This window comes from Pseudorca crassidens, chromosome 1 (assembly GCF_039906515.1).
Source record: "Pseudorca crassidens isolate mPseCra1 chromosome 1, mPseCra1.hap1, whole genome shotgun sequence".
NCBI lineage: Eukaryota > Metazoa > Chordata > Mammalia > Artiodactyla > Delphinidae > Pseudorca > Pseudorca crassidens.
In genome coordinates, this window is record NC_090296.1 from 15,982,925 (window position 1) to 16,008,915 (window position 25,991).

A 25,991-nucleotide genomic window follows, 5' to 3' on the forward strand; every position below is an offset into this window, starting at 1 on the left:
CTGAATCTTGCTTCCCTTGGGATGAGTTTGTGGCCCTCTGGCATGGCCTGTTTTCCCCTCTGCTTCTGATCACTCCAGACGTTCCACCCACATGGACCAGGGAAAGTTACTGCTGCCCATCCCTCTGGTAGTCCAGGTGACTGATGCCCCATGAGGCTCAAACCCTGGAGTGTGGTCAGAGGGATCTGGGCATCAGGAAAGGGCCGAGGCCCCAGGTAAGGACAGAAAATCTCCTTTCTTTTCTCTAATTTATGATTGGATTAGTTTGTCTTTTGCTTTAGAAGATTTATTGTTTTAACTTCTTATTAACTTATTTTGGTAGAATTAGGAAGGTTATGTATATATGAGTGTGTATATATATATATATGCTCTTCTCAAAGACATGTCTTATTTTACAGGCAAACTCAGACCGTCATAGTGAACCCAATTAGGAGGAGGTCTTCTTCAAGGATGTCTCTGGTAAGAAAGAAGGAAAAATACAATTGGTCTTTTTCTTTTAGTGATGTCATCTTCCTTAATAAAATATGCTTTTAGCACTGTTAATTTTTAGTTTGAACCACAAAAGTGTGCTGATATTTGACCAAAGAAATGGTGATTTTCCATAGCTTAAGCCTAATATTTATATAATATATATAATATTTATTATATTATACATATTTAAATATTAGGTCCAAACTCATATTAAAAATTTTGTGAAAATGACTCTAGTACCCAAAGCAATCTACAGATTCAATGCAATCCCTATCAAATTACCACTGGCATTTTTCACAGAACTAGAACAAAAAATTTCACAATTTATATGGAAACACAAAAGACCCCGAATAGCCAAAGCAATCTTGAGAATGAAAAATGGAGCTGGAGGAATCAGGTGCCCTGACTTCAGACTATACTACAAAGCTACAGTAATCAAGACAGTATGGTACTGGCACAAAAACAGAAATATAGATCAATGGAACAGGATAGAAAGCCCAGAGATAAACCCACACACATATGGTCACCTTATCTTTGACAAAGGAGGCAAGAATATACAGTGGAGAAAAGACAGCCTCTTCAATAAGTGGTGCTGGGAAAACTGGACAGGTACATGTAAAAGTATGAGATTAGAACACTCCCTAACACCATACACAAAAATAAGCTCAAAATGGATTAAAGATCTAAATGTAAGGCCAGAAACTATCAAACTCTTAGAGGAAAACATAGGCAGAACACTTTATGACATAAATCACAGCAAGATCCTTTTTGACCCACCTCCTAGAGAAATGGAAATAAAAACAAAAATAAACAAATGTGACTTAATGAAACTTAAAAGCTTTTGCACAGCAAAGGAAACCATAAACAAGACCAAAAGACACCCCTCAGAATGGGGGGAAATATTTGCAAATGAAGCAACTGACAAAGGATTAATCTCCAAAATTTACAAGCAGCTTATGCAGCTCAATAACAAAAAAACAAACAACCCAATCCAAAAATGGGCAGAAGACCTAAATAGAAATTTCCTCAAAGAAGATATACAGATTGGCAACAAACACATGAAAGAATGCTCAACATCATTAATCATTAGAGAAATGCAAATCAAAACTACAATGAGATATCATCTCACACCAGTCAGAATGGCCATTATCAAAGAATCTAGAAACAATAAATGCTGGAGAGGGTGTGGAGAAAAGAGAACACTCTTGCACTGCTGGTGGGAATGTAAATTGGTACAGCCACTATGGAGAACAGTATGGAGGTTCCTTAAAAAACTACAAATAGAACTATCATACTACCCAGCAATCCCACTACTGGGCATATACCCTGAGAAAACCATAATTCAAAGAGTCATGTACCAAAATGTTCATTGCACCTCTATTTACAATAGCCAGGAGATGGAAGCAACCCAAGTGTCCATCATCAGATGAATGGATAAAGAAGATGTGGCACATATATACAATGGAATATTACTCAGCCATAAAAAGAAACGAAATTGAGTTATTTGTAGTGAGGTGGATGGACCTAGAGTCTGTCATACAGAGTGAAGTAAGTCAGAAAGAAAAACAGATACCGTATGCTAACACATATGTAGGGAATCTAAGGAAAAAAAAAAAGGTCATGAATAACCTAGGGGTAAGACAGGAATAAAGACACAGACCTACCAGAGAATGGACTTGAGGATATGGGGAGGGGGAAGGGTAAGCTGTGACAAAGTGAGAGAGAGGCATGGACATATATACACTACCAAACATAAAATAGATAGCTAGTGGGAAGCAGCCGCATGGCACAGGGAGATCAGCTCTGTGCTTTGTGATCACCTAGAGGGGTGGGATAGGGAGGGTGGGAGGGAGAGAGACACAAGAGGGAAGATATATGGGAACATATGTATATATATAACTGATCCACTTTGTTATAAAGCAGAAACTAACACACCACTGTAAAGCAATTATACGCCAATAAAGATGTTAAAAAAATTTTTTGACTCTTAGCCAAGAGTAATCAGTAGATATTTAAAATACTAGATGATTTTGCCTAATAAGATTAAATATACTACATATAAGCTTCTTATGTTCAATTGTTTATATAAGAATTCAGGAAATTTTTGTCTATTCCTTCTTGCTCTTAACTTTTTGGATACAGCTTGTTTTCTTGTGCTGTCTGATGTCTGATATCAGCGCATAGGGCTTAGCATTGCCATTCTGGCACTGAAAATGAAACACTGAAATGATACACTGAAAATGAAACACTGAAATGAAACACTGAAAATGATAGATATGGTAAGAGCTATAGGGTCTTCATATTTATTTTTCATACATAATACGTTTGGCTGCTTTAGAAGTTTTTAATGGAGAGAAAGAAACCAGCAGAAAATTACTGTACACATATTACATAGGCAATGTGTTTTAATGCTGTTTCCAATTTTCCATTTCTTAGCCTAAACCCCAGCCCTATGTGATGCCTCCCCCACCCCAGCTGCATTATAATGGACATTATACAGAACCGTACACTTCTTCCCAAGGTAAAGTACACTCTTTCTGAAATGCCTTACAAAATTATTATGAGTAAATTAATGAGGACTTGGAGATCTTGAAGCCAGGATAGTTTTTGGCTGAAGTTACATCCAAAGTTGTTGTCATGATTATAGCCAACCTGGATTCATAGAAGAAGCTGCCATTATAAAGTCAGTTTTTTGGAAATGGGTGGAAAATATTCAATATCAAATTTTGATGCTCAAGTTTGGCCCACAGGAGCTCCTTCAAGGTGGTTCCCGTGTCCTGTTAACACACCCCAGTAGCCTTTGAGTGCTTCCTTGCTTTCCAGCTCTGGGATGTCCCAAGCTCATTTTGTTTTTTCCTGCCTGAGACCTTCCCACTGTAAAGTATTAAACATTTTATTTTTATGTATTTGCGTTCCTCTTTCACATGATGGGTAAAGGGAGCTGTATTTAAACAGCGCCTCCGAAGCTGAATCTCCAGCATTCGTTTTACAGACTCTGCCTACAGGGCTCTGCTATAAAGGCTGAGGAGATTTACGCAGAGAAGTAATTCCGTATCTCAAGAAGCTTGGATTCTAATAGTGGAGGATGAGACAAGTACACAAATAACTTAAATACAAAGAGAACATGATTGTTGTGATGAGAGAGAGCGAGCAATTGCTCATCATGTTGGAGAGACTGAGAAAGGCTTTTTGGACCTCAAAAGATGGGTAGATTTCCCTATGTAGAGAGAGGCAGGTTCCTGTTGGGATTGCTGCTCCTGGTTTTGTGAAGGGGGTGTGGATAGTGAATGCATTGGCACAAACAAGGAAGAGGGTGGCTGGACTCAGTCCCACAGGGAACCGGTAGAACATGGTGTGTGAAGGGACTGGAAGGTGGGTGGTGACGCATTGCTGGTGCCAGGCCTTGTGTGTAAGATGAGACTTTCTGTGCAGTGCGACGGGTGGGTGGGAGGGGATGGATTGGGCTCTGGGTTCCCAGAGTGTCCCCCTCAGGATGTTTTCACCTTCTTCACGGTCTTCTCCTCCTTGCACACTGCCCTCCTTTGGTTTTGTGACCCCAGCTCCCACCCACTTCCAGGAAAAGGCTCTTCTCTCTGCACTGTTAGTGTTTCCTTGCTGTTCATCCCTTTTCCTCCATCTGTAAGCATCCTACTATTTTTCCTCTCTTCTCTCTTCAAACTGCAGTTTGAATTATTTTTTTCTTTCATTTTTCACCCCACTTCTGAGAGTAACACGTGTGTGCTCCTTCTGCCTCCTGGTTACCCCTTTACTTCTCCTACCTTTGCTACTCTGTTCAAGCTGCCCTCTCACAGGTCCCCAGAGCCCCGCACATTCTCCTTCCCATCCGATTCCAGCAGTCTAGGCTATTGACAGACCTCTCTTCCCTGCGCTGGGTTCTCCCTCCTCCTGTACCATCGGTGTTCACTGCTCCCAGAGTCTGCCCAGTGCCTCTTCTCCCCCCCGCGGGCTTCTGCAGCAGCCTCGTTTCATCCATGGTTCAGGTTTCAGTGAGGATGACTGTCTGTGTTTCCCACCCCGTCATCACTGCTATGCTCCAGCCCCACATTTCATCTGTCTGACAACTGTTGGGGCAGTGAAAGGAGCTACTGCATGTGAGCCCTCAGCGGGCTACCCGGCTGAGTGGGAAGCACTCAGTGAATATTATCCACCATTACAGCTTGCTGAAGACTGACATCCTGCATTTGAGCCCATCACTCTAGTCCACAAGTCCCTTTGCCCAAGTTCCTTACTTCTTTACGACGAAGTCACCCTCCTGGTTACTTGGATTCCAAACTGCATGTAATTTTTCTTTTCTCTTTTTGCCTTCAATACCACGACAGTTGCAAACCCTATTGCCTCTGATGAACTCCATGTAACACCTCTTCCATGTCCCCTTCGCCCTGTCCCTCTGCTGCTAATCCAGTTCTTTTTTTTTTTTTTTAAACGTCTCATTAGTTCTTGCATCATAGCTGCTGATATCTTCAGTCTTCAATCCCCACTCTCCCTGGTTCACCTGACACTCAGCAGCCAGGCTCATCTTATCCCATCTCCCTGACGATCGTTCCTTTGTCTAGTGTTCAACGTTCTCTGTGATGTTTCTTCATGCTACTCTTCCTGTCTTATTCCCCACTGTTCTCTACCGTCTCCGGCTACCTGGTACTCCAGCCAGACCGAGCACGCCCTCTGTACCTCGTCTCCCAGCTTTGCCCGCACTGCTCTGTCACCCACAAGGGTCCTTATCCCATGCACCCTCCTGCCCACATGCTTCCACCCAGTCAGGATGGGCTAGGCTGCCGTGTGGGAAGCAATTCTAAACTCTTAGTGGCTTACACAGGAAAGCTTACTTCTTTCTCAGGTTACCCGTGTCCATTGTGCACTGGCAGGAGGGCTCTGCTCCACGTCAGCCTGCCCCAGGGACTCGGGCTGGGGTCCCTTTCCATCTGGAATGTTGGGCACGGTGGCAAGGAGAAGGGAGCCTGGAGATTGCTGCGTGGGATCCGAGTGATCCGCGCGCACTCAGAGGTAGAGAGCCCGGCTACTGATGAAACCCCACCCTCATACTCCAAGGCCCCTTGAGGGCTGTATCCCCTGGGGGGCTGTTCTTGGTCTTCTCCCTGTCCCATCAGCCTGGCCCAAGCTGGAAGCGATCCTCCTCTCCTCCGGACTCCTGTAACGCTTATCTCCTTTCATTGTCAAGCTTCTTCCTTGGATTCTGGTGATTTGGGTACACACCTTTGCCTTTATATTTATCTGGATTCCAGTCATTTTCCCCCCGTTAGTTCTTAGCATAGTCTTTTACACATACAGACTCGTAAATGAATGGTTCATGGAGTACCCAGAGGAGCCTGGAGATGGGGAGGCCAGGCCGGCGGGTATTGTGCGAGTCTGGACGGGCTTGAACGAGGCTGAGCTGTGACAGCAGTGAGTAGAGGGGACTCCGTAGACGCACATTGCAGAGTGTTCCAGATACGGGAAATGGACAGGAACAAGGAAGCATTGCGTGTCCACAGGAAGAAACAGTGGTGCGTTTGAGGCCCATCCTTTGTGGCTGTATGTGCCACACACGAGGCTGTGGCATGTTCACTTTGATAATCGTTTGGCACTTAAACTGCCAAGAGGCTTTTGAATCGAAAAAAGAATGCTTTTCGATGGCAACTGTTCTCTGATGGTTAGAAATCACCCTCGTTAGTTTTCCAGGTGAACTACAGGTTGGACTGAAGAAACATGCCTCCTACCAGCCCCGACCAGGTGCACACACAGCCAAGCTAGATCCTGCTAGCTGGGACCCCAGTCTTACTGCAGCATGGGGGCTGGAGCAGGGGGCAGGAGTGGCTGTCTTAGCAAGGGTCTTCTTGGCGTCTGGCCCCTAGTGAGGTATACAGCTACTGGTGACACTGTTGGACCTGAAGAGGCTCAGATCCTGCCCAACTATTGCCCTTTTGTGTCTTCACTGTGGAAGAATCTATACAGCCCGCCTAGAGTTTCATTTAAGGAACTGTTTACAGACAGTTGGTGCTTGAACTAGCTCAGCATCATCAAGGCCACATCTCCAGTGAGGGGAGAAAGCAGAGTCAGAGACCCAAAGCCCTGAACAGTATCTCTGCCTGCAGTCCCCCAGACTTCCAGAAAGCCTGCTTTGTGTCTCTAGTAAAACACGTTTTTGACTTTCAGAAAAAGAGTGTTTTGTGGCACAGTTGTACTCTCAATATTGGACTTAGATTTGGCTGCTCTTTATTGGGTGTCACATCCTGAATACCACCCCTAGAGTAGGCAGGGCCATCCCCATTCTCTAGATGAGGAGGCGAGGCTCCCAGAAACCCCCTGTCCAGGGTCACTCAGAGCTGTGGCTAGAGCCAGGTCACTTCAGGGTGGAGTTTCATGAGGTACGCTGAGAATGTCATCAACGTTCGGGGCCTGTCTCAGTATTTGTCTAGAGTAATTGCCACTTTTGTACATTCAGAAAATCTCATTTTAAAATATACATTTTTTTTTTTTTTTTTTGCGGTACGCGGGCCTCTCACTGTTGTGGCCTCTCCTGTTGCGGAGCACAGCCTCCGGACGCGCAGGCTCAGCAGCCATGGCTCACAGGCCCAGCCGCTCCGTGGCATGTGGGATCTTCCCGGACCGGGGAACGAACCTGTGTCCCCTGCCTCGGCAGGCGGTCTCTCAACCACTGCGCCACCAGGGAAGCCCTAAAATATACATTTTAAATGTTTTGTTTTTCCCCCCAGATAACCTGTTTGTGACCAACCAGAATGGATACTACTGTCACTCTCAGACAAGTTTGGATCGAGCCCAGATTGACCTGAGTGGTCGCCTCCGCAACGGCAGTGTCTACAGTGCACACAGCACCAGCTCCTTAAATAACCCCCAGCCCTACTTGCAGCCCTCACCCATGTCCTCGAACCCAAGCATCACCGGGAGTGACATCATGAGGCCTGACTACGTCCCGTCGCACCGGCACAGCGCCCTGATCCCCCCGTCCTACCGCCCCACCCCCGACTATGAGACGGTGATGAAGCAGCTCCACAGAGGCCTGGCGCCCGCCGAGAGGCAGAGCCACTCGCTGAGAAACCTCAACATCGGCAGCTCGTACGCGTACAGCAGGCCCGATGCGCTGGTCTACAGCCAGCCCGAGATCCGGGAGCATGCGCACTTCAGCTCCCCCCCGTCGGCCCACTACCCGTTCAACCTGAATTACAGTTTCCACAGCCAGGCCCCTTACCCATACCCCGCAGAGAGGCGGCCGGTGGTGGGTGCCGTCAGCGTGCCCGAGCTGACCAACGTGCAGCTCCAGGCCCGGGACTACCCAGCCCCCAACATCATGAGGACGCAGGTGTACCGCCCGCCGCCCCCCTACCCGTACCCCAGGCCCGCCAACAGCACCCCTGACCTGTCCCGCCACCTCTACATCAGCAGCAGCAACCCCGATCTCATCACCCGGCGGGTCCATCACTCTGTCCAGACGTTCCAGGAGGACAGCTTGCCGGTGGCGCATTCCCTGCAGGAGGTCAGCGAGCCCCTGACCTCAGCCCGGCACGCCCATCTCCAGAAGAGGAACAGCATTGAGATCGCCGGGCTGACCCACGGCTTTGAGGGCCTGCGGCTCAAGGAGAGGACCATGTCGGCGTCAGCGGCGGACGTGGCTCCGCGGGCCGTCTCCGCGGGCTCCCAGCCAAACGTCGTCACTGAAAGGACAAAGCGAGAAGAGGACGATGAGCAGCAGAGCAGATACGGTCACAAAAAGTCCCTTTCAGACGCCACCATGCTGATACACAGCAGCGAGGAGGAGGAGGAGGACTTGGAGGAGGGGCGCGGGGCGCAGGCGCGGGCGCCCCGGGGCAGCTACTCCCAGCAAGCCCCACGGAGCGGCCCCCACACGCCCGGCCCCCCGGCCGCCGGCCCCACGCACAGCCTTGAGCCCAAGGCCCACGTCACTGAGGCCGAGAGAAAGGGGAGGGCCGGCAGCCCAGTTCCCACGCCCGGGGAAGGCCCGCGGCCCAGGAGGGACGGGCTGCTGACGCCCTCCATGTCCGAGTCCGACCTCACCACGTCCGGGAGGTACCGCGCCAGGAGGGACTCTCTGAAGAAGAGGCCGGTGTCAGATCTCCTCTCCGGAAAGAAGAATGTCGTAGAAGGGCTTCCGCCGTTAGGGGTGAGCCGTTCAGTGTGCGGGGGGGGGGGGGGTCACCGGGGGGGGGTCACCCAACCCAGCACGGTGCCCTGTGCACCTGACTTTTCTCAATGCCTTCTGCCCTCTATCCATCTTTTCTTTCACTCATTACTTATGATGTTTTTCAGCTTTTTTCCTTTTAAGGTGTTTCAACTCCCCCCCCCCCCCCCGCAGCCAACACATATTTTGCCCAGTTTTTGTCTTATTTTGTAATACTTTGAGTTTGAGTATCTATGGAAATAATGGGGAGGGATTAGAATTTTCGTGGTTTTGCTGGAGGTAATAGGTGAAGTGAAAGGTAAATGTAGGAGGCTCTGTGGAATGGAAGAGAAAGAATGAATGGGAAGTTTTAGTAATGCAGTGTGATGGAAAAGGGAGTAAAGGTTTCACAACTTTAGCCAGGATTGCTTTGTCAGCCACCCGTAAAAATACCCCGCTGTGGTGCAGGGTCTAGGGCTGCTCTTGTTCAGTTTGCTTGTTTGGGGTCTGAGGGAAGCATTCCCCGAAGTGTCCCTAATGTATTCCTTATGTCGCAGTCCGTGTGGGTACAGCTTGAACTGCTGGGCTGTGACCTCTGAGGGCTGGAGGGTGATTCTGGAGCTGGAAGGTGGCACTTTGTCAAGATAAAAAACTCAAGAGCTCCAGGTCTCTTTATTTATTCTTTATATTTTTATTGGAGTATAATTGCTTAACAATGTTGTGTTAGTTTCTGCTGTACAACAAAGTGAATCAGCTGTAAGTATACATATTCCCCATATCCCCTCCCTCTTGAACCTCCCTCCCACCCTCCCTATCCCACCCCTCTAGGTGGTCACAAAGCACCGAGCTGATCTCTCTGTGCTATGCGGCTGTTTCCCACTAGAAATCCATGTTACATTTGGTAGTGTATATATGTCCATGCCACTCTCTCACTTCGTCCCAGCTTCCCCTTCCCCCTCCCCCACCCCATGTCCTCAAGTCTGTTCTCTACGTATGTGTCTTTATTCCTGCCCTGCCACTAGGTTCATCAGTACCATTTTTTTAGTTTCCATATATGTGTGTTAGCATATGGCATTTGTTTTTCTCTTTCTGACTTACTTCACTCTGTATGACGGACTCCAGGTCCATCCATCTCATTACAAATAATTCAATTTTGTTCCTTTTTATGGCTGAGTAATATTCCATTGTATATATGTGCCACATCTTCTTTATCCATTCATCTGTCGATGGACATTTAGGTCGCTTCCATGTCCTGGCAGTTGTAAATAGTGCTGCAGTAAACATTGTGGTACATGACTCTTTTTGAATTATGGTTTTCTCAGGGTATGTGCCCAGTAGTGGGATTGCTGGGTCATATGGTAGTTCTATTTGTAGTTTTTTAAGGAACCTCCATACTGTTCTCCATAGTGGCTGCACCAATTTACATTCCTACCTCCAGGTCTCTTTAAAAGAGAGACTGAGTGAACTGAGAACCCAAGGAAGGTCCCTTGTAGAAAATGCAGCTCCTTAATATTCAGGATGATAAATAACCGTGGTTTAAGCACTTTTTATCTACTTGAGGCAAAATATAAAAGAGCATAACATCATCTCTAGCTGCCATTCCCAGAGCATTTACCATGTGCTGAGCAGGCCATCTGCTTTACCATGTCCAGTTTACAACAGGCCTATTGTTTCTACAGATGAGAAAATAGACTCTGAGATATTAAGTAACTTTCCCAAGGTCACACAGCTAATGAGTGACCGAACTGAAATTTTAAACCCATATTTATCTCCGCAACTGGTTCTCCTATCTTCTACATTGTTCTGCATCGAAGTAGTATATTTTATTAAGTAATAATTCCTTGTCTAAGCTTTGCTATTCTCTGTCTTTCCACTGAAACCTTTTAACTCTGAGTTCCTCAGCTTTGCCCAGGCATGTGTGGCATTGTCATGTCAGCGTGTCCACTCTGAGTCATCTGGCTTCCTTGCTCAGGCTCCTCCTTGCCCAGGGCTCCATTCCCTGTGCCCTGCGCTCCTGCCAAGTGAAAGTGATTAATTAGCCTATGCATTCTGTCTCCCAGTTGCTCCCAGTGTCCTGGCAGCTAGGGACTCCTCTCCCCATTTTTGCTGGTGGGCATATTCAGACCTGAGGGCGCGTCACAAATGTGGTTCTGCCCTAGTGTATTATTAGATCTTCTAAGATGCTACAGACATCTTCATAAGCAGGAGGAAAGTTCACACAATATTATAGTGGTTATGAAATAGATCAGTATACACAGACTCAAACTACTTACAGTAGTGCCGTGAATTTAAACGTGTTTTCTTTTAATGGGTTGGAATTGTAAATTTATTTTAAATTTTTCTTGGGAGTACATTCTTACTCATCTGTCTGACAGTAAAGGCCAGTGTCTCAGGTCGGCTGAAGCGGAGGGCATGGGCTCACAATCAGTGATTCAGGGCAGGACAGGGTGTGGACGTGTCTCCCGAAGTAACTGCCTGAGTCCTGAGCCAGCTGGACGGGGCCCTCTCATAGTTGACACTCTTCACTGATTACATCATGAACATAGTTTTTATGTGTGACCTGAGTCTTTCCCCGAATGATACTTGTTTTGAGTAGAGTCCAGTGTTCAAGGCTATTGTCCCTGTAGTTTTGAATGGCCCAGCAAATTCTGCTAAATCTGAGGACTTCTATCGGTGTGGTTCTCTAAAAATACAAAATTTCCCCCCATTGACTTCTAGACCTATAGTATTAGTGAGATTATGTGATTGGATTATCCTTTTTCACCCCTTCTTTTCGCATAAGGGATCTCCCTACTTAAGGAATGTGAATGGCAGCTGTGGCTCAGGAAAGGTACAGGACCTAAGAGTGGAAAACTTGGGTCTGAGTCTAGAACCTGCCATTCATTAGTTCTCTGCCCAGTGGGCCGGGCCCTTCACACACCAGAGCCTCAGCTTCTCCATCCGTAACACAGGACGGTCACCCCTCCTCTGTCTGCTGTGGCATTGTGTTAGGTCCCACATAGGGTTAGGCATGAAAAGTGCTTTCTAAATTCTATGATGCAGCATAACTGATTTTAATGCACGGTTTTTATTGTGTTGACCCTATTTGCCATGTATAAAGAGGCAGCTGTGTGACACTGGGCAAACAACTTAATCTCTCTGACTCCCATTTTCTCATTTGTAACCGAGATGACCCCAGAGAGTTGTTGGGGGAAAATGCTCAGTCAAGTTTAACTTATTACTGTGGGGTGGCATCATACATTTAACTTACTGGCTTCCCAAGAGCTGAAGAGTCCAACCCCCTGCTAATCCTCTGACCCCCTTCATAGTAACTCAGGGTGGCCATTATTTTAATTGTTACAGCAAGCGAATATACTAATAAGAATTATGGTTCTAGAGGTTTAGTATTAAAAACAGTGAAATAAATTGCAGAGAAGCAGGAACATTTTAGAATTCTCCACCCATCTCCACCTATGGCGACTTGATTGCTATCTGGAAAAGGTAGACTGGTTTGAGTGCTTGTGCATCTGTATAAGGAGTTTTTGTTTCACCCTTAGTCTTATGTACATTTAAAACCATGCTCTTGTACTCTGAGGGCTAAGTAAGGGGTATTTGAAGTGAGTTTTGACTATAAGACCCTTTCTTCAAATACTGGCTTTGGGGCTTCCCTGGTGGTGCAGTGGTTAGGAATCTGCCTGCCAATGCAGGGGACACGGGTTCAAGCCCTGGTCCGGGAAAATCCCACATGCTGTGGAGCAACTAAGCCCATGCGTCACAACTACTGCACTCTAGAGCCTGCAAGCCACAGCTGCTGAAGCCTGCGCACCTAGAGCCCGTGCTCCGCGACAAGGGAAGCCACCACAATGAGAGGCCGGCGCACCGCAACGAAGAGTAGCCCCCGCTCACTGCAACTAGAAAAAGCCCATGCGCAGCAATGAAGACCCAGCACAGCCAAAAATAAATAAAATAAAATAAAATAAATTTTTTTAAAAAATACTGGCTTTAGAAATGACCTTACCAATCATCCAGCACACGTGTGCTGGGGCCTTTTGAGTCATTTTCAGGCCAAGCAGTGCTGGAGCCACCTCTGCTGGCTGGTGGGAGCTGAGTGTTAAATTTTCAGGCTCTTGTGAGGCCTCTGATTTTCCACTGGCAGATTGAAATTAGCTGTGATGGGAGTATTTGTACCGTGGAACCTGGCAAACTTCACACATCAGAACTGTTCCCAGTCTCCTGCCACAAAGTCCGTTGTTAAACATTTACCTGCTTTCTGCACACCACTGTTTTCTGCACACATGAGAATCATGACATTTTAGCCTAAGCAGGAACCTTTTAGTCTGTGTAGCCTCCCTCTCTCCAAGGCTGACAGAGCTGCAGTAAAGTTGATTTTATTTGTGAGACAGAAGAGAACTGCTGATTTCATTTATGAGATAGAACTGAGAAAACCCTTTCTGTCAAATTAGGGCTACAGTCGTGATAATTACGATGGCTTCCAAGGAGGTGTAGACTATTGAAGACTTGGCATTCTTGGGCTCGTTTGCCTCGGAGAGCAAAATCATTGGCTTTAATAATAACTTTAGGAAACACCAGTTTTCAGGAGACAGAATTCCGTCTGTGCCCTCTCTTGTACCCTCTCTTGGTATAATAATGTTCTCCTCATTTAAAAATGTGGTGGTTCTAACTGCATTTACCAGAGGTGTGGTGAGCTAACGCAGGTCACACAAGTCTGCAACAGAATGTAGAATACAATAGAGCCACCAGAGAAGACATTGAAAAAGAACGAATTGTTATTTTTTTTAAATGTATAAAAGCTTATTGCAATGAGGTGACTGCATTTAAAACCCTCTTTGTGGATTGCAGCTGGTTTTTGTGTGTGTCACGGTTTGATATTCAGGAGTCCTGTCTGCTTGGAGCCTCACCTTTCATTACAACAGAGCCCTGAAACCAGTTGCATTTCAAAACCTTATATCTGGAAGACTTATCAGGGCTTTGGCCTTAAAAGGAATGTCTTCCTCCTAATCTTTGTGAAACAAACGTGTGTGTGTGTGTGTGTGTGTGTGTGTGTGTGTGTGTGTGGAGTGTAAGCTCTCCTGTGGTTGTTGGTTTAGGAGAACCCACCCTCTGTTAACTGTCTTCAGTCCATTGAAATCTCTTTTCAAAGGGATTGTATTTGTGTATATTTGATATATACATATAAATATTTTTGTAGGGAATGAAAAAGAGCCGAGTAGATGCAAAAAAAATTGGTCCTCTCAAACTGGCTGCCCTAAATGGACTCTCCCTGTCTCGACTGCCTCTGCCTGATGAAGGAAAAGAGGTGCCTGCCAGAGCCACGAATGATGAGAGGGTACGTACCGGACCACGGGTCTGCACGCCTGCCCTGGAACAGCTGATACAGTGTTGCAGAACTGCCTTCTTGAGATTTTACTGAATTTTCTAACACATTTGATAATTATAAATGAGTGTTAGGAATTTTGTCATCTGGCCTTCAAAACTGGGACAAATTTATAGCTAATGTCTTAATGGATAATTTCAGGCTAAATGTTGATTTTTGTCTGTTCGTTTCTGAATACTGTTCTTTACCTTCTTCTGGCCATGAAGTTAGAGGAAATGTGCAAATGCGTACACATAGGAAGGAAAGCAGATATCGACTGCTTTCATTACATCGAAAACAGTGAACGGTTACTGAATTTTTCAAAACTTTGTGACTGAGATGTATTTGCTATGAGGTTCTATTATATCAAAATTAGACAGGCATGAATTATGCTAAGCAAAAATTAATTTGCTTACAACTGGATCCTGGAGATAGTTTCCAATAATGTTTTCTGTTTTTTATATATATCATAAAATTGCAGCATTTGTTCATAGAGGTTGGAATTGATTATCCTACTTCAGGATTTACTGTTCTCCAGGAGAATTTTCCATTCTTAGGGAGTCACATAATTGGCTGTAGATTTAGAGAAGATGAATTCAACGAATTGTTTTAGGCCAAGTTTACACAGAACTTCGCATCATGTTTCTCACCAATAAGATTATTTCATTTGTTCTTTTGTTGTTATGACTTGTTAAATTTAACTTTGGTTTCATCTAGAATTTTCAATATTGGATAATACTGGACTTGAAAAAGAAAATGAGATTTCAAGTATACGGTCAAAATGCAGCTGTGGCATGGGACTGTATTCATATTATTCCTCACTTTCTATTTTTCAGTGTAAAATTCTGGAACAGCGGTTAGAACAAGGAATGGTATTCACAGAATATGAAAGAATTCTTAAAAAGCGGCTCGTTGACGGGGAGTGCTCAACAGCACGACTCCCTGAAAATGCAGAAAGAAATCGGTTCCAAGATGTTCTTCCCTATGACGACGCCAGAGTGGAACTGGTCCCAACCAAAGAAAACAATACCGGTTACATCAACGCGTCACATATTAAGGTGAGGGGAATGTTTAGAGTGATACACAGGATGTGAAGTTTCCAGTTAAATTAGGAGAATGGTAAGAATTGTATTCATGTCTGTTTTCTAAAAACATCCTAGTTTTGAATCGTTGGGACAAACTGTACTGTAAGTTGGGAAATCCATACACCAAAGCTGGACACACAGTGTTTGCTCCCTCCACGTGTTGGATCCCTCTGCGCCCAGCATTGTTACCGGGACTCCGGGACCACTCATTTGTCTGACTTGAGAACTTTGTGCTTCTAAATCTGAAGACCTCTTTATAGCTCATAAATTCTCTCAAGAGCAACTGAATTGCTAGTTTTCCCTTATCACATACCTACATGCATTTTTATGTAAAAGAAGTGTCTGGTGTTTACCAAAGCTTTTCCTTATGGTGGTACCATCTGCACTCTTTGCATACTCTCTTAGTCATTTTTTTTTAAGATTGTTACAAGTTTAAGTACTTCCGTGCCTCCAGCCTTTCTAGCATTCTCCCAGTTTTAAATTTATTAATTTATTTATTTTTATTTTTTAGGCCACGTCGGGTCTTAGTTGCGGCACGAGAGATCTTCGTTGAGGCATGAGATCTTTTGTTGTGGTGCGCCAGCTCTTCATTGTGGCGCATGGGCTTCTCTCTAGTTGTGGCGTGCAGGTTTTCTCTTCTCTAGTTGTGGTGCATAAGCTCCAGGGCGTGTGGGCTCTGTAGTTGTGGCGCGTGGGCTTAGTTGCCCTGCAGCATATGGGATGTTAGTTCCCCGACCAGGGATCAAGCCCGCGTCCCCTGCATTGGAAGGCGGATTCTTTACCACTGGACAACCAGGGAAGTCCCTCTTAATCATTTATTTTCTTTTGTAGCCATTAAATATTTTATAAGAACAATTTCTTAAAATTAATTAGTTTATTTTTGGCTGTGTTGGGTCCTCGTTGCTGCGCACAGGCTTTTCTCTAGTTGCGGCGAGCGGGAGCTACTCTTCGTTGTGGTGCGCGGGCTTCTCATTGCGGTGGCTTCTCGTTGCAGAGCAAAGGCTCTAGGCGTGCGGGCTACAGTAGTTGTGGCACGTGGGCTCTAGAGCACAGGCTCAGTAGTTGTGGCGCATGGGTTTAGTTGCTCCACAGCATATGGGATCTTCCTGGACCAGGGATCAAACCCATGTCCCCTGCATTGGCAGGCGGATTCTTAACCACTGTGCCACCAGGGAGGTCCCTCTTTTAATCATTTTTAAACATTATTTTGTTCTTAAGCAGTGCTGCTTTTTCCCTGTAAACAGTATAATGCCGTTTAACTGGGGTAACGTTACACCCATTAAAATGGAAAAAGTGATGATTCACAACAGGAAGGTGAGAAAAGCCAGATGCTCTGTCTTCTCCATGCTGGCTGGAGAGTCAGTTCGTTGTTTCGGGAAGAAGAAATTTCCTTATAGTGAGTGAATGAGTAAGTGTCTATGGGCAGGTGTTATCTTCCTTCTTTCCCACATTTTATTTAGTTTGCAAGTGATGTTTGATGAGAGCCGTTTCACACTTAAGACTTTGTAGAGGCCCAGCAGTCTGCCTGTGAAAGCCAGTACCCTTGATGGTCTTTGGGAACTTGTGCACAAGCTTTTTAAACATGGGCATAAGTTATTTAAAAACTGAGCATCTCTTTGGAATAGCTGAGCCAGTCTCCCATGACTGGGTGGATGAGGGTTGAATAACATTGTGGTTCTGTGGTGGTATTTCAGAATCTTCAGAGACAGCCCGAAGAACAGTGGAAGGAGTCTGACTTCAGAATTCGTGGATCGACCACTTAGCAGTGTGGGACCTCATTGTACTTATCTCTGAATAAGGAAGTGCTGACCTCCCCCATTTTGCTCCCCATCAGATCCTTCCTCCCTGGTTCTTGTTCGCTGTGGTGCCTGGTGCCACCCACCACGGGCCCAGTGGGAGGATGGGGGTGTGACTCAGCTGCAGCCTTAAATGGGGGCATGAGTGGAAAGGGTGCGTGGCCCAGGGTTTACACTCGGGGCACTCGGAAAGCGGTTATGGTCGTCACTCAGCAGTGGGGGAGCCGAGATTTAACCCAGATTTCCTGACTACAAATCCTGTAATTATTATATTAGACTGTTTTCAAGGAGGTTAAATCCTAAGTGGAAATTTAGTATGGAGGGTGATCCTGACTCAGAAGTTCAGAGGTGAACTCCTTAGGCAGGAAGACTTTTTTCCCCTAGAAATTTGATGTTTAACTTAGGTTTTGACTCAATTGCTAGTACTTGATCCAATGTGTGTAGTACTTCACGAGGGAAAATTGTGTTTGAGATTTGGGATATGATGACGTTGATATTATTTTTATGAGAAGAACCTAACAGCAGCAATAACAATAATTTATTAAGAACCTATCATGTGCAGGGCACCATACATATTGGCTCGCTTAATCCTGACAACATGAGGGTAGGGAATATTTTTGTTGTATAGATGAAAATTGAAATTTGGAGAGCTTAAGGAAATTGCCCTAGGTCACATAGATATTATGTGAATTCATAGCGCATACGTTTATAAAGATATCAGTAATGGAAATGGCACTAATAAGGAAAAAGAATAAGATAAAAGTCTTTCTTTATTCTGCTGAATATTTCAGTTTCCTTTTTTCATGTTACCATGAACAAATGTATATACATGTATTATACACATACATATTAATTTCTTTTAAAACCTTTTCTAATTTCAGGTCTCTGTCAGTGGAATTGAATGGGATTATATTGCCACTCAGGGACCATTACAAAATACCTGTCAGGACTTTTGGCAGATGGTGTGGGAACAGGGAATTGCAATTATAGCAATGGTGACAGCAGAAGAGGTAAGTACTCATTTCTCTTAATTGATTTTCTCAGCCTCAGAAAAACAGTTTATGTTGATCATGTGTAATCTTGACTTTTAGAAAAAGGGGCAGGGTAAGGTTGCAGTTCTGAGTTTCAGACGTGCTCTCTGTGAGGGGCATCCTTTGCTGGCTCTTGTATTGTGTTTTAACTGCACTTGTCTCTAACAGGAGGGTGGAAGGGAGAAGAGCTTTAGGTATTGGCCACGCCTTGGTTCCAGGCACAACACTGTCACCTATGGAAGGTTTAAGATCACCACCCGGTTCCGCACAGACTCTGGCTGCTATGCCACCACGGGCTTGAAGATGAAGCACCTTCTCACGGGGCAGGAGAGGACGGTGTGGCATCTCCAGTACACAGACTGGCCTGAGCATGGCTGTCCAGAGGACCTCAAGGGATTTTTATGTAAGTATCTTCATTCCCAGCACAGCCTTTGCCAGAGCTGTTAAATCTACCACAGAGAGGAAGACTTAAGTTCCTGAAAAATTTCCTGTATTTCCTTTATGTTGTCCCATGTAAGCTGTGGGCTTGTTTTAAAATAAAAATTTCAAGTGTTTAGGGGAGGCTTAACAGAAGAGGTTTTAAAGTGTAATTTGGTAATGAGTAGAACGCCATTACTGACTCCTAGAGAGTTTCTCCTCCTTTTCATTTTGTAGATGAGAAAACGGAAGCCCAGGAGGAGTCAGGGACTTGCCCAAGATCACACTGTCAGTTAATAGTTGGGGTTGGTTAATTGGCACCTGGTGCTCTGTATCTGGAGTTTTCTCAGTCAGTGGAGATGATCTGAAAATTGTCAATTTGATAGGCCTTAATCCCTTTGTATTTTTCTGTTTCATTGATATTTCACAGCATACCTTGAAGAGATCCAGTCTGTTCGACGCCATACAAATAGTACAAGTGAACCAAAAAGCCCCAACCCTCCGTTACTGGTCCACTGCAGCGCTGGCGTGGGACGGACTGGCGTCGTTATTTTGTCAGAGATCATGATTGCCTGTCTGGAACACAACGAGGTGCTTATTTCCCCTGCTGATGAGGGAAGAGGTGGGCTGGGCACAAGGCCAGGGAGGAGAGGGACCTAGTGACCTGACAGCTCTTTCTGAACAAACGTCCTCGGGGATTCTCTATTGAAGATGCTAATGCTCTGATTGAAGCCACATTTCTGCTAGGACGCTCGCTCCCCCCCTCAGGGTGTGCATTACCCTCATCACTGCTTCTCTCAATCTAGGTGCTGGACATCCCACGGGTGCTGGACATGCTGAGGCAACAGAGAATGATGATGGTGCAGACCCTCTGCCAGTACACTTTCGTATACCGAGTTCTCATTCAGTTCCTGAAAAGCTCAAGGCTCATATAAGCTCCCACAACTTCCTACGGGGACCCGATCATGTGAAGCGTTTACAGCGGAAAAAAAAAGTGCTTGCCGAACTCATGCTCTCTCCTCCACTCGGTGCACGCGGAATGCTACATCAGGACGTAAGTGACGGGATGCATGGTGGCACATGGAAGGAAGTATGCAGAGCACAAGGCTGAAGAGGGGGTTTAACCTGGGAAAGATGCCGAAGAGGAAGGACTTGGTTCTGAGGGCGTTGCCCTGCTCTGATCTGTCCGATTTGCAGTACTTGCACACATTTGGAGATTGTATTTTCTAGATAATTCTCTATTTCGTTGAAGCTACGCTGGGCAATTCTGGCAATCACTAAGGCGTATAGGTTTCTATCTTAAACTAGTTTTTGATAATGGAATTTTATTTTATGACTAAAATATTTGGGGTTTTCTTATTAAGAAACTGAACTTTCCATGGGGATGATCCACAGATGTGAGTAGTTCCTATATAACTTTGTATTTAAAACTATGTTATTATCTTTTGTTATTTTAAAAAAATCTTGGGTACTTAACAATGTAGTTACCAAACCCCAAGCTACAAGAAGAATCTAAAAGTGTTATTTTGAAACATAGAAAACATTTTTATATTCAGAAAATTTTTTATCCTAAAAATTCTATATATTTGTACCTTCTGTATTTTCTAAACAAGAGTTCAGCTCATTAAGGTACTGAGATGAGTCAGTTAATGCACGTTAAAGTTGGGAATGAAGGCACATTATTTAAAATGTATGAAAATAATCAGATTCACTGTTTTTTTCAGTATTATTCATAAACCCAAATGAGTTTGATTTTATTGGTTGAAAATGAAGTGAAAAACAGTTGCATAAGATGGTTTTAAGCACTTTTTGTTGTTGAAAACAATAAGTCTGAGTTTTTAATATATGTGTTGCTTTATAGGTGAAACAGTAACCACGGACATATTGAAAGTGTTTTGGAAGAGATCAGGAATGAGTATGTAGGATGACTAGGACAAGAGTAAGTGCAGTGTACATGCAAGATGGTAAATGCAAGCTGCCTTTGTCTTTACAGAAAATGCAGTGTTATATACTCAGACTGAGATGCTGGCATGGAGGGTGGGGGGCTTGGGAAGAGTCTGGGGGCTGACCTCCCGAGGAAGGTATCCCCAGGAAATTCAGGGCCCATCACTGGCAGTGACTCGCTCTGTTTCCTTGAAGTTCTTCCACCTGCACCTCTCTTCTGTTTTTTGACAAATCAGGTTTATGTGATGATTAAAAGAAGCCTTGGGGCTTCCCTGGTGGTGCAGTGGTTGAGAGTCCGCCTGCCGATGCAGGGGACACAGGTTCGTGCCCCGGTCTGGGAAGATCCCACATGCCGCGGAGCAGCTGGGCCCGTGAGCCATGGCCGCTGAGCCTGCGCATCCGGAGCCTGTGCTCCGCAGCGGGAGAGGCCGCAACAGTGAGAGGCCCGCGTACCGGAAAAAAAAAGAAGCCTTGAAGAGGCTTTATTTTCTTTTTGTTGAAAGAAGGGAAGTGTTAGTAATAGTCTTACCTCATCTCCCAAAACCACGGCCCAGACTTGCGGGGCCCCCAGAGATGACTGTGGTGTTCAAGATGTACCGGAACTTTGGCTCCTTAATCCTTTAACTCCACACCTGAGGTCAACTTTAGCTCTGCTCCCCCCAGTCCCATGTAGGCCCATCCCAGGGGGCAGGACCAGGCCAGGCTGGCATGGCCTGGTCACATGGGAGCTGAAGAGGTAAGGAAGGACGAACTGGTCCGTTTAGCTGAGCAGCCATCTCTTTCTTCCTTCTTGAGGCTGCGTCTCCACAACATAGAGTTTCTGAAATGTCAAATCCAGGATTATTTCCCCAAATTACAATATCCTAGGGATAGTTCTGATTCCCGTGTTAACTCCTAAAGCAGTTTAACTCATTATTGTCACCGCTAAGTGTGTGTCATTAGCTGTAAATCAGGATTTCCTTTATACAGTGTGTGTATCTGCCGAACTCTGACCCAGAAACCAACCACCTGAGAGGAAAATTCAGACGGTATTGATGAAAATGAATATTGAAAGTGGGCATGTTTCTCACTTGGGAACAAAGAATTGATCTTAAATCTAGAATTGTTTAAAGAACAATAGACCCAAGTGCAAATATTCAGGAAGAGCTCCTCAGGAGAATGGAATAAGAGTTTTTTATTGTAATATTTCCCATCTCCACACCATGTAGAGTACTTCTGATGCTTTTTTTCTTCTATGGTACGTTTTTTAAAAAATGCTTTTCTGTCAGGTTTAAACATTTTGAAGTGTCCCATTGACAAGAACATACTGTAAAACAAAATCTAAAGAGTAATATATGGTATGTTTGTGTTCCTGTTGTAATAATTTGATTATAAGAAAATTACTTATGAGGGCTAAATTACACTGTGTATATGTCACTCTTAAAACTTGCATGTTTGTCATAGCTTTAAGACCCATGTAATTTTTTTGTGTCCCTTTTGAATTTTTAAACTTTTAATTAACAGTTAGTGAATATGAAAGTATTTCTGAATAAAAATAAATCTACATTACTAGACTTTGAAGTAATGTGATTTTCAAGAGCAAACTGTAGAACAATGAGGTTTCCATAGGCTCAACTATGTCTGAGTTGAGGATGTTCTGTCTGCCAGACTTACACAGTGCTTCAGTATTTTAGTGTCTTTTAGTTCGTTGATATTCTTAATTTCATATCAACATTACCCAAATATACATTTTCACAAAAAGTAGGTTATAAACCAGTGTTTTCCACTGATCATTGTTGGCATCTCTGGCATCAGTTTTCCTGATTAGTGGACTCTTTTGATAAAATACTCTAGTTGGTAGTTTTGAACACAGGAAGTATTCATTTTAGAGTATGATTTGAAATGTTAATTGCAATCATTATTACATATATTCTTCTGGAACATCTACTGTGAAATATTCAGAAAACCCTAGAATTTAGCCTTTAAAACATTTTGGCAGGATTAAAACAGAAGCTGTGCTTCCTTAGAAATTCCCAGAAAGATAATGGGTTAAATGGGTTGATAAGTTAATGTTCACAACATTAAGAAAATATAAATGCCCATATTATACATAATATGAAACTTTACATGTATTAAAATATAAAGAATTACTGTTTATTGTAAATCATTTAAAAAATCAGACATTTTAAAGGAATTCTTTTAGATGTAAATTTAGGGAATTTGCTTTCCATCAAGATTTCATGTGGAATAAGCTAAACCATCTCTTTCCAGTTTAAAGTTTATTAAAATAATCTAAATTGGAGGGGGCTCTTTTTTTGAACTGAGGGATAGACATTTCAAAAATAGAGGAATAGATACTTTAGGAATTTGCCTGGGAAAACAATTCTCGAAAGAACATGAATTTTTCAAATTCCTGAGATAAGGGCTCCATTTACCCTAAGTAGCTATGATTACTTATACAAAATGAGGAAAAATCAGAAGTCTGGTTGTTTAAGGTTTGCATGTGTTAGGGGTGGGTGGATAGAGGATTTCAGAACACATTTGAAGGGGTCCTTGGGTTGTTAAAGTGGCATAGTTTTCTATATAGTTCAGGTAGTTCCCAAATAAGAATTAATGCTCTAAAAGGTCAGATATATGTTAAATTATTGAGAGTATTGTTTACAAGGGGAAATGTTGCTATAAGTCAGTATCAACTTTCTTGGTTTGCCCTGCCAAAGCTTATTTAAACCACAGGGGCTCTGAAAGGTAGACAGTGGTGGTCACCTCCCCGTCGTCCGTACTCTAAGAAAAATACACAGCAGCTTTCCTCCCTACTGCACCCTGCTGGTGAGAGCACAAAGCATTCTCTCTGGGTCTGCTGGGCAGTGGGGACAGGGCCTCAGCAAGCAACTGGAGTCAGATTGATCCAGTGTTCCATGAGAGAATTCCACATAACGTTAACGCCCCATCATTTGCCTCAGAAACTTGAGTGGCACATGAAGAGTAAGGAACAGCATGGGATATATGATGAAGATGAGCAGGGATGCTGCCTCTGAGACTGCCTGTGAGGCGGGGCGGGGTGAAGGAGGATGAATTGGCAATGCCTCCCCGTACCTTTCCTGTTTCCGTTTACGTATCTACCTTTGGATTGTCACTGGCCTGAAATGGGAAGTAGAAGATGGATCAAGAAGGAAGTATAAGGTCTGCAGCACCCAGCTGAGGAAGCAGCAGTTCCAAGGCAAATATTCCCATGTAAAGAGTATCTCTAGGTCACATGTATATGATTAGGGCCTGGCTGCACATCATATTTCCAAAAATGTTTAAATGAAACTACTTAGTTTTAAAAAACTAGAGTAAATCTGAACTTTGTCCAATATGTTGCTGGGTTAAGAAAGGTAGTAACCATATACTTATTTTAAATTACCCTTTAATATTATAAATAAGTATAAATGAGTGATAAGAAAGGAGTAATTGTTTGAACTACCTGTAGAACTAACAGTTTGGCTAACACACTGTTCCAAATTTTTGAAAATTACTTATTAGGTAGATATTTTGATCATTATTCCTTCCATTAAATATGACTGTGGTGTGTCATATAAAAGGACCATTTAAAATCTCGAAGATGCTTTGGCTTTGAATCTATAATATAGTGTACCCATACTGGCTATAGCAGTACATGATTCCAGTGTGATAAATCTGCAATTTTAAACTGAACTGGTAGGGGGTTTTTAAACTGTGTATGAAGACCAGTACTTAATTTTGGTTGTCACTACCGACATTTTAAGTGCTCCTGTGTAGTTTAAATTCACGCTCTAAAAGCTTGGTGAAGAAAAGCTGTACAGTATTCACTCTTAGGAACAGGTCTGTGCTACCAAAGAAATTCAGAAGCTTGGATTATCTGGGTTATCCGGAACATGAACCTGTCGATCCTCATTTTTGGGGGTAAGTTGATGAGACTAGTACAGATTTAATGGTAACTGGCTTTTCACTTCCACCTGCTCATTTATCAGCTGAGGAAAACTGAACAAGTAAATGGGAAATACAAGTTCAGTTACTCATTTTTCATAAGAGTGCAAGTATCGCAGGTCAGACTGCTATCATAAATGGTGAGACTGTCCAAACATTTTTTTCCAGAAATTTATTAGAAATCACATGAAAGTAATGGACCATTGAATGAGACAAATCTTTTGTTACTTACTTTATAGTAATATTTATTGAAATGTAATTTAATCTTAGAGTTAAGTGTCCTAAAAGGATCTAATGGTTTTGTAGTTTTACTGGAATAATACCACACTGGTTCAGTCTAACAAATAACCTGATAAAAAGTAAATATTCTCCAGAGGTGACAAACTTATTTCCAGACAGATTTAATAAAAACAAGATTAAAAGTAATACAAAATCTTAAGCCCACAAAACAAAAAGGTGAAATAAAAAAACAGAAGGAAAAAATGCTATAATTTGTGACACCTTTTAGATTAGTAGTGCTCTAGTGGGTTTTATTTGCATAGTTTGGTTTTGTGACCCAATAGAGGAGTTGAAGTAGTTATTGTACAGGGATGATTCTTAATGTTTTTGAAGATTTTCTGTTAGTATCAGTTTAGACTCTCCATATTAGATTTTTTTTCATTTCTATATTAAAAGTAAGCAGCTTAATTTCTTGTTGTAGAATTGAGCTATTACACAATTATCAGTGTATTCAGTTTCTAAACAACACATTGAAAATGAGAAAGATAAAAATATTTTTAGAAATATTAAGCCTTAAGAAAACTTGGTTGCACAGTAAACCTTACTCAAAAGATTGGCATTGGGCCATTAGAATATATTTTTGCTTTTTACTGTATTCTCAAGTAATTTTTTATATTAAAATATAAAACACTTAGTTTTTATCATGCAAATGTTAAATATTTTCCTGTAAAAACACCTTAATGTTTCACTCTTTTGTGCTTAAAAGAGGGAGATACTTTGAATTCTAATGATGCTATTTAGTTCAGATGAAGAATTACACTGCAACAGAACATAAATTTGTTGTATATTTCTTTGTTAAAAACTGAAGCAATCCAAGCCCTACCCTATGCTAGCAAAGCATAGTTTAAAAATGAATATCTAGATAACAAGTCTATTTAAATAAAAATTCCAACAGTAAATATGACTTAATAGTCCTAAGAAACTTAAAAATTTGGAGAAAATGTTTATGAAATACATTTCCTCAGAAAGTTGCCCTATAATTCAAACAATGCACTGGGAATTCTACCTTTTTGAAATCAGGTTGTATACATAGTTATCTAGTATTTTCTAGTTTAAAAAGCAATTTTATGTGCTACTGTCTGATGATCAATAATGTAAAAATGTATAATCAGAAGAGCTTAAATCTTCTAAACTGTCATTGGTTTATAAAAGTGTGTACATTTAATGGGCAAAAAAGTTTGAATGAATGTAATATATGTGAAATGAATATATTATAGTCTATTTTTGCCATAAAAATAAATATTGAAGCAAGATACGATTTGTGTGTGAATAGTTCAATTAAAGCTTTTTTTGTTTGTTTGTTTTGTTTTATAATTTTAGATCTGATCGCAAAGAGGCATATAATTAGTCCCATTTCCCCAGTGGGTTATTTTAAATTATGTTCCAGACAATAGATGTTTCTTTTAGTAGTTGTCAGTCTGTCGTCACACATCTCCACCATCATCAATCACTTACGAGTTAGAATGCATCTTATCAAAACAGCCAACTTCATTAATCAGGACATTTGTGGAACAATTAATATATTTGAAGAAAAAATAT

At 43.0% G+C, this 25,991-nt stretch overlaps 1 protein-coding gene across 2 annotated transcripts in view; it reads left to right on the plus strand.

The window, feature by feature from the left end:
* Nucleotides 1–25,705, plus strand: part of PTPN21 (protein tyrosine phosphatase non-receptor type 21) — a 71,655-nt gene extending 45,950 nt beyond the window's left edge. The window contains exons 11-20 of one of the 2 annotated variants that reach the window (XR_010941186.1): nucleotides 399–459; nucleotides 2,908–2,992; nucleotides 7,203–8,626; nucleotides 13,812–13,949; nucleotides 14,813–15,034; nucleotides 17,739–17,867; nucleotides 18,057–18,291; nucleotides 18,736–18,896; nucleotides 19,112–19,359; nucleotides 20,167–25,705. Coding sequence is in view for 1 of the 2 variants with exons in the window: in XM_067728507.1 (XP_067584608.1) it covers nucleotides 399–459; nucleotides 2,908–2,992; nucleotides 7,203–8,626; nucleotides 13,812–13,949; nucleotides 14,813–15,034; nucleotides 17,739–17,867; nucleotides 18,057–18,291; nucleotides 18,736–18,896; nucleotides 19,112–19,240 (2,584 nt within the window). In the remaining variant the exon portion in view is untranslated. Of the gene's footprint in view, nucleotides 1–398; nucleotides 460–2,907; nucleotides 2,993–7,202; nucleotides 8,627–13,811; nucleotides 13,950–14,812; nucleotides 15,035–17,738; nucleotides 17,868–18,056; nucleotides 18,292–18,735; nucleotides 18,897–19,111 lie in introns of both variants that reach the window. The other variant, XM_067728507.1, reaches the window with a different exon arrangement.
* Nucleotides 25,706–25,991: the final 286 nt, after the last annotated feature.